The 8958-nt window shown below is 38.6% G+C and overlaps 1 protein-coding gene across 1 annotated transcript in view; it reads right to left on the reverse strand.

Moving 5' to 3' along the window:
* Window positions 1–6869: 6869 nt before the first annotated feature.
* Window positions 6870–8958, reverse strand: part of Fzd3 (frizzled class receptor 3) — a 54301-nt gene continuing 52212 nt past the window's right edge. The window contains exon 7 of the mRNA XM_055609724.1: window positions 6870–7432. Coding sequence (XP_055465699.1) covers window positions 7219–7432 — 214 coding nt within the window. The 3' untranslated portion in view covers window positions 6870–7218. The remainder of the gene's footprint in view (window positions 7433–8958) is intronic.

Below are 8958 nucleotides of genomic sequence, written 5' to 3' on the forward strand. Positions count from 1 at the left end.
AGTCATTGAAATTGGACTTCACATTCCATATATGCAACAATAAGAACTTGGAGAGCCGGGAAACTGAAAATAAATGTGTTGTTTTTAGAAACAATTTAAAAATTTTTAAGTCATGGTTAACAGCAGGATACATTTGAGAAATGGGTTGCTAGGCAACTGGGTCACTTTGTCTATCACAGGACGCACTCACCAAATTGCATAGCTATGATGTTACTAAGTGCTATGACCCTATGGGACCTGCTGTACGGACAGGAGGTCTGAAACAGGTCTTAAGCTTGTGATCCTCCTGCCTTAGGCTGCCATGTGTTTCCTAACTAAAAATGACTAAAATGTCATTATGCAGCATATGGCCACAGGACTCTCTGAGAGACTGAGCATCGAATTTAATCACTAGAAACCAGAGAAAAGACCTAAGGCAAGGAATGAAGTGTAGCTCGGAAAATCTACCAGGAGCTTAGGATGCATGTAGCTCAGGGCGGAATGACTGCACACGCAAGGCCGTGGGCTTGTCCAACAGCCAAAGGCGGTGGGAGGGGCTACAAGGCTGACACGCTTAGAAAAAATAAAAACCACAGCAGAGACCAGTATACCAGCCTTTACCTACTTTCTAATGTTACATACTCGTCATACTTCAGGCCCAACGGGGCAGTGTAAATCTATAGTCCAAAGCATTCAAGACATTGTATGAACTGATGCAGACAGTCAGAGCAAAGAACTGGGTGGGCTGGGGGGATGGCTAGCGGTTAGCAGAGCTGGCTGACCTTTCCGAGTACTGGGGTTGGATTACCAGCATCCATACAGTGGCTCACAGCCCTCTATAACCTCAGTTTCAGGGGATCCAATACTCTCTTCTGGCATCCCTGAGCGCCAGGCATGCAAGTGGTGCAGAGACACAGATGCAGACAGAACATCCATACACATAAGATTAGAAGAAAAAAGAAAGTAGGATTTCACTGATCCCGTTCTTGGAAAGCGTCAATGATTCACAAGAGAATTCTGTTCAAAGGATGAAGTTAGTGAACTCTATTTTATTAAAGAATACTTTAAAATTCTCACTGCATTTATTTTGTTTCTGTGTGTGCCTGTGGGCGCCTGCACACATGTGCTCAGGTGCCCACACACTACATGCACATATACACAGCCTGCACGTGGAGGTCAGAAGGCAGCTCTGTGGGAGTCTGATCTCGACACCTTATGGGTCTCTGGAATGCAAACCAACGTTGTCATAGACTTGGCAGCAAACGCCTGTACCTGCTGAGTCACCTCACTGGCCCTATTAGGGAATAATTAAGGAAACTTTATGGTAGTATTTTCTGCAAATCGAGGACAAACTAACAATAACAAATCACATTTATCTCTAATAATATTTTATGAATTTTGTTTTCAAACCTGGGACTGAACTCACAGCCCTGTCTATTGCGGGGCTAAATGCCAACCCTGCTAATACTTTAAAACAGGTAATCACTTTTCTGTGGCAATCTGGCAAATGCACGTATTTGATGAATATGAGGAGGCAGTTAAAGAATAACAATTAAATGGAAAAATCCTATTCAATTTATCTGAGTTCTTTTAGATTTTGTAATAAATCCTGTGGTGGTATGTGCACACCTTTAATCCCAGCTTTCGGGAGGCAGAGACAGACAGAGCTCGGAGTTTGAGGGCAGCCTTGTCTACAGAGTGAATTCCAGGACAGCCAGGGCTGTCTGAAAAATGAATAGTAGTAATAATAATAATAATAATGGATTTTATAATCAGGTGAATGTTGGTAAAAGCTGACAGCCTTTTAATTAGCAAAGGGGCTAGTGCTGTAACTAATCGGTTCATTAATTTTATTTTGAACACATGCTAGGGAGGTGCTCTCCCAATGAACTACACTACAGCTCTACAGATTGCATTTGGTATGAGGCCTTGACTAAATGCCTACATTCATAACTAAGAGAACAAAGACCACACAATATCATGTCATTTCTTTTCTGTTTATCAATGTATTATGTTGATGTTTAAGATATTTTTCATTTAAAACCATCTCTGGTACTTATAACTTCTTTTAATTTTATTATCTGTAATATAGTTTTCCTTTGATAAAAGAAACAAACAAACCAACCACTTACGTTAGGGCATGGTGGCACACTCGAAATCCCAGCACTTGTCTGGCAGAGGGGGGAAAACCACAAATTCAAAGCCAGACTGGGATATATACCTAAGACTTTCAGGTCAGCCTGAGGTATTTTGTGAGGGAGGACACTTTACTAACATTGGGAGTCCTGGAGTTTGCGCCCTCACACTGCAACAGAACAACTAGCAACACCTCTCATAGTATCTGTCAACTTAAGTTCAAGTTGCCTTAGCTGTGTAAGCTGATTAAGTAAAGATTGTTGAAAGAGGAGGCAAGACTAGATATCAGCTTTTGTGACTCAAAATCCTAGGATATTTTAAAAAACAACACAATGCATTCTTACTAGTTATTAATTAAGGCCTGCTCAAAACAAAACCACTAGATCTAAATTTTGAAAAGCCAGTCAACCTAATAATAATAATAAAAAAAAAAAACACAAAACAACCCTCCTCCTCAAAAAAAACCCTGCAAGTTTTCAAATATGAGCAAGCCTGCTTACATATCAAAAGCTTAAGGCCACAATACTACTAATAAAATAGTAAATTTGTCTGCTTTAGGAAATATAGCAAGATTGAAAAAAAAAACTTAAAAATACTAACTCAATAGTTAATGAGCAGAATAATGGAACACTGAATATTTATAAATAAAATATTTATCTTTATAAATAAAAATTTGTTAATCTTTGTTTGTTTATTTGAGACAAGTTCTCTCTATATAGTTCTGGCTGCCTTGGGCTCACTATGTAGATCAGGTTGGCCTCAACACCTTACAGAAATCCTCCTGCCTCAGCCACTTGAGTGCTGAGATTAAAGGTGTGCATTACTACTCCTGGTAAATTTAAAAAATTTGAAGTACTAAAAAGTAAAAAACATTTTTAATCAAAGGAAAATTGTGCTATGTCTAATAAACTAAATTATAAACAGTTCTGCCATACCAACAGAAAATCCATGAAAAGAGTAAATTAGGTTTCTAGGTAGCTACTTAAAAAGCTAAAGATAACTATCTTTCAACAGGTTTAAATAGACCGAACTGAATGTTTTTTTTTTTTTTTTACTGGCTTGGCCTTTGACCAAAATATTAGTGAAAACTTACAAAAAGAATCTTTAAAGCCAGATTTTCTTTCTATTTCTTTCAAGATTTATTTATTTATTTATTATTTATACAGCACACCAGAAGAGGGCACTAGATCTCATTACAGACGGTTGGGAGCCACCATGTGGTTGCTGGGAATTGAACTCAGGACCTTTGGAAGAGCAGCCAGTGCTCTTAACCTCTGAGCCATCTCTTGAGCACTTAAAGCCAGATTTTCTAATTAGGGAACACAGGAATAAACACACTTACTAATGTATGCTCTTTATAAGTGAACCAAACACCTATGTTTACTATGTTTACTAAGACGGTTGGCTCTGGACAGGCTTTTAATATTGCTCTTTTTCCAGAAGATTGGATCTTGAAAGATAAGCATTATTCTGTATGTTTGTGTCAGAGGCAGCAAGAAGACAGTGTTAGATCCCTGGAGCTGGAACTACAGGTAGCTGTGAGCACAGGGTGCTGGAAATGAGTTGGGGTCCTTTGAAAGAGCAGCAGGCACACTGAACCACTGAACCATTTCTCCAACCCTAACCTCTTCTCATCTCAGTTATCACAAAAAGGCTTAAAAGAATGAGTTAGCCAGGTGGTGATGGTACATGCCTTTAATCCCAGGATAGGAGGAAGAGACAGGTGGAGCTCTGTGAGTTCAAGGCCAGCCTGGTCCACAGTGCAAGTTCCAGGACAGCCAGGGCTTCATAGGAAAAAACCCTGTCTTGAAAAACCAAAAACCAACCAAACAAAAAGAATCATGAGTTTACTTATAAATCTAGGTTCTATAAAACTCCTATTCCTTGTGTTTTGTTTTTGTTTTTGTGTGAAACTGAAAAAGAATTCTTAACTACACAATTGTTTTAAAAAAATTTGCAAACATTCTCATGGTCTAAGTTGAGTGCCATATAGTTAGTTGTTCATTAAACATTTACTGGAAAGCTCACTCTGTATTAAGCCCTGTGCTAATTGTTATTCATCAACTGCTCTCTCAAACAAATTACTGTTTTGAGCTTAATACTGCCTTGGATCTTTTGCCTAATTACCAAATAAAACAATATTGCTAAAATCAAAGTACTTTAAAAACCCTTTTGATAATATACTAACATTTTAGAGAGAACTATCATTTTCTTGGTAGTCAACTAAACAAAGAAAACAGTATTAACAAATGCCAATCACAACAAAATTAAAATTACCCATATGGTTAAGAAAACTGTCCAGACTTGTTCAAGTCAATCTGAGCAGGTTAAGATTTGAAATCAACTGGTCTGTGGTAGTTCTTCAATGGTCTCTTCAAATAAAAAAAAAAAATATTTTAACTTGGAACACTAGCATGATAAAGAACATGGCCCAAACTGAACAGTGTTACAATATTATGCAGACTGTGCAGAATGAGGGAATGATGGTTGAAGGTGACTGTAAGGCCAACAACATTCACATTCACATCACCACTGGCTGAAGCAAGAGGAGATGCAAGTACACATGAAATCTGGAAGCACAAAGGTGAGACTTTCATGGCAATGTTCACTTCACTGTCTCCACTTGGCCCATTTTAAAAGACAACCAATTAACACTTGGCAATCTGCAGTAATGCAGACGGTGACAGACATCTTTTGAGCTCAAACTGGTCGTCTATCTTAACTTTCTATTTTTGTTTGTGGATGTTTGTTTTGGTTGCTCATGCTGTTTATGGAGCTTCTCAGACTGAGGCTTTGTGAGTTATTGATTTGTTTATAGACAAGTTATCAGTTGTACCTTGTAAGGTTTAAGGAGGGTTTACTAATTATCAGTAAAAAGGGACTTCCAGCCTCTCTGAGTGGCCACTCCAGTTCCAACGAGAAAGATAGGAGGACAGAGGAAAGAGAAAACATTTGGGGCCAAATGCTCACATGTGTCTTATGAAGTATGGGTATTTCCTACTGATACATACTTCAAAGAAGCAATATGACACAAATAAATCATGACTACCGGAAAATTGGCTCTTCTGTCATGTGGGCGCTCTTAGTGTTAAAGGGCGAGAGATGCAGACACATGAATTAGCCTGTGTCAAGAAATGTACTGTAGTAGACCTCAAAGGAAGCTCCTTAGTCCTCAAGAATCTTAATCCCACATATTTCATAATGCTTCACAGTTTCAAAGAGCTTCCAGATGGTTGTTCTTATTTGATCTTAATTTGACAACTTTGTGAGGTAGGTAGAGGAGATATATCTTCATCTTCAAACAAGGGAGCTAGGCTCTAGGAGGTTGACTTGTTCAAAGTTAAAAACTAGCATATGGCAAAGCCAGGCCTCTCCAGAGTCTAGCATTTTTTTTTTTTTTTTTCTGAGTGTGATTCTTGGATAACCTGCTAAGAATCTTCTGTGGCATTTTTAGAAATACAGATTTATAAAATCTCACTGCCTTCAATTTATTGAGTAAGAATCTCTAGAGCTGAGAGGTGAGAATTCTGCATTTTATAATGGATTGTAATAAAGAAACAACTGTGTATCAGGTAACAACGTAAAGTGTATCACTGAATCTGGCCCGATTTTCCCATGACTGAATGTGATGGCATCAGCCCATCATTAGGGAAAATCGAGCTTAAAAGAATGGGCTTCAAGCCTGGCTACACTAATAATCACCTGGAAAGCTGTTTGTTTTTAAAGCATCAACTCTCATCTGAGAGAAAGGCGTTGGCTATCAAGAGTTTCCAGAATGATTCATACCTGCAATCAGGGCCGAGGATCACTTGCGTTTTCTGAGTAACATATTAGCATTTTCCAGAATATTTCTTTCCACTCAGTTTCATACCCAATGAAGTTCACAGTTCATATCCTAAGTCATTTAAGCATTACAAGATAAAATGTCAAGAGTTTTTACTTGATATTTTTAGGACTAATAGGTATTCACAGAAAGAGTAACCATGCTTCACTTAGCTACAGTGATTTCCAAAAACCCAAATTAATTGCCATTTTGGACTTAGATTACATATTTTTGATGTAAACAACAATAATCCAGAAACTGAAAATAGGGATGTAGGACAAAAGCTGTAGTCAACTGGCTACTGGGAAATGTGAGTGCAGACAATCAGCTCACTATAGGAGGGCCTGGATACCAAGGTCTGATGGCTTTGGCAAGGTCACATCTCACTGTAGAAAAATACAACAATGAATACAGAGAAAATATGTTGCCATTTTGTACTTTGTTTACCACTAAAAACCCTTATAATGTTCATGATGCTTATCTTACTGCATGCCTCCACAGAACATATCTGAACATGAAGTTGTCTATGAATCAATACTATATCCTGGGAGAAAATGACCACAAATTAAAATTTTTCTATCATGCATATGGATATTATAAAAACATAGCCCATAAAAGCAATATTTACAAAAGTAAAAAATGATACAACTACAGGGGAAGTGCTCATCTCTGCCTTTACTCCAGTGCTAATCCAAATCGTAAATACCTCTGGGGGAAGACAGACAGACTTTGAGAGAACCTTCTATAGGCCAACCATTATCTTTTGTGGAACTGTTATCCTATTACCTAAAATACCCTTGTTGGCTTATCAAAGTCTTCTACAGTTTAAAAACAGTTCCTTTTTTTCACTCAGTGGAAATAAACCTACAAAGTCCTAGTATTCATCTGAGAAATAAACCTTGCATAGAAATTTTCTTTAATTCTGAAACTTTGTTTTATTAACAGAGCTACCAGAATGTTATTTCACAACTAGTTTATATTATATGAAAGTTCACTACAAAGCAGTCACCACACATATAGGATTTCTCTAAATATAAAATAAGTGGGTTTATAAAAATGTTTACCAGACAATCATCTCTTCACAACCTAGAAAGAATTATTTTTGTGATGCCATGACTCTTAATGTTTTGGATGTGTTCATGTTCCAAGTTTGATGTGATACAAAGAGCAAAGATCTACCTTCGCAGTGGGCATACTCTGCCTGACGGAAAGCAGGGTGACAGCGAGTTATAGCAGCCAGCCATGCGAAGGCCAAGACTAATGGTTCACCTTAGACAAGACTAAGCACTGGTGCCATCCTCTTCGATGACACGGTTCATGCTAGTGCCGTGTGTGATGTGAGTCATGGGGTTGTTACTGAGGTCTCGGATGCTGCTGTGTCGTGACTGCTCGTTGAGCCGGTGAGAACTGCTGTGCCTGGAGTGGTCCGTCAGCCGTGACATGCTGCCATGAGGTAGTCTCTCCTCCATCCCACGGTAACTGCAGGGCGTGTACCTGCACACAAAGGTTGATTTTGAAGTGGGTAAGAAAACACAACAGGACCCCTGGTTTTCATTAAGATGCCTTAATCACTGACGTGCTCAGTAAGTCAACCATGAGAAAGCAGGGACTGCTTATTCAGAGTAACTTCTTTATGCTGTAGAATCAGCTGATGTGGCTAACAGAAAGAGATAATCCACTTAGGATCAGAATGAAGGTCTAGTCCCTACAAAAGAGCAACAGGTAAATAAGTAAGGCTGACCTACTTGGAGCTATGTTAAGGATGGATCTTTCTCTTAGTCAAGCATGTTTCAAATATTGAGGGCTCAGAGAGATGAGGAAAGGGAAGGAGGCACTGCCCTCAGACTCTAGAAGACAAGGTAAGGTCAGCAGCAGTGCAAACTCCAGTTTTACTAAAAGGCTCGGAAGAGGGAACACAAAATCAGAGGAGAAATCAACAATAACTTAAATATCAGCTCCATCAGTCATGTGTAAATGATCTTAATTATTCTCTTCAGGGTTAGAGCTGTGAAGATACTAATTTGTCAAAGTTACATCTATTTGGAGGTTGTATCCTGACACTCTCTAACCAATTCTCTCATCAGCAAATTACATACACTGCTAGTTGGACTCTGTGCCATCAGCTGGGCTACACAGCCTACTACAGGTAAATGCAACAGTGGGATATTCTCTTGTTGAAATCCTGACTCACTGAGACACATCAGAGGCAAAAATTAAAAACACAAGAAATCACTCAGCCACTGAAATGAGAAATTATTAGCTCTAGGTCAGTCAAAATCATGAAGACCAACTGCACATTTTTTTATTGGTCCATTTATAGAGCTCATATGGTATTTATCAATCTTTCTGGCTTCACAGTGAGTTCTTTCAGGATAAGCACCACATTTTATCTTTTAATCTGTAGTACTTTGAGAAATGTTTTCTAAAATACTTCTGTTCATATATACACTCTTTTGTAAAACATAATTTAGGATAAAAGATTTCAAAGAGAACAGAGTATTCTTGATGACTTTACCGAATATGCTGCTTTTGTTTGCTTTTATAGCACAGGGGCAATTGGCCCTGGGCTACAACCCCTGCCTAGATAGAATGTTTTAAGTAATGTTTCTAAAAGTAAACAGGGCCAGGAATGCTTCTTAGGCCTATCATACCATCACTCAGGATGATGAGACAAGAGAACTGAGAGTTCAAGGCCAGCCTGAGCAACAGTGAAGCTCTGTCTCAAACAGCAAGGACAAGGGATGGATGCAGTGCAGTTGTACAGTGCTAGTCTAGATGTACATTCATGGGCTTCATCACTAATACTGCAAAATAAGGGAAAAAAACAATAACAACTCAGAATATGGCAAACTATTTTGGTTATTATCTGTCTGATTTGCTTTTAGAGCTGGGGATTAAAGTAAGGCTTTCGGTATACTGGGCAAGGAAGCTTCCATGGAATAATGAGCCCAGTCTTGCTTGCCCCTTCCTTCTTTCCTTCCTTCCTTCCTTCCTTCCTTCCTTCCTTCCTTCCTTCCTTC

Source organism: Psammomys obesus, unplaced genomic scaffold, assembly GCF_907164565.1.
Source record: "Psammomys obesus unplaced genomic scaffold, mPsaObe1.curated_primary_1811, whole genome shotgun sequence".
Lineage (NCBI taxonomy): Eukaryota > Metazoa > Chordata > Mammalia > Rodentia > Muridae > Psammomys > Psammomys obesus.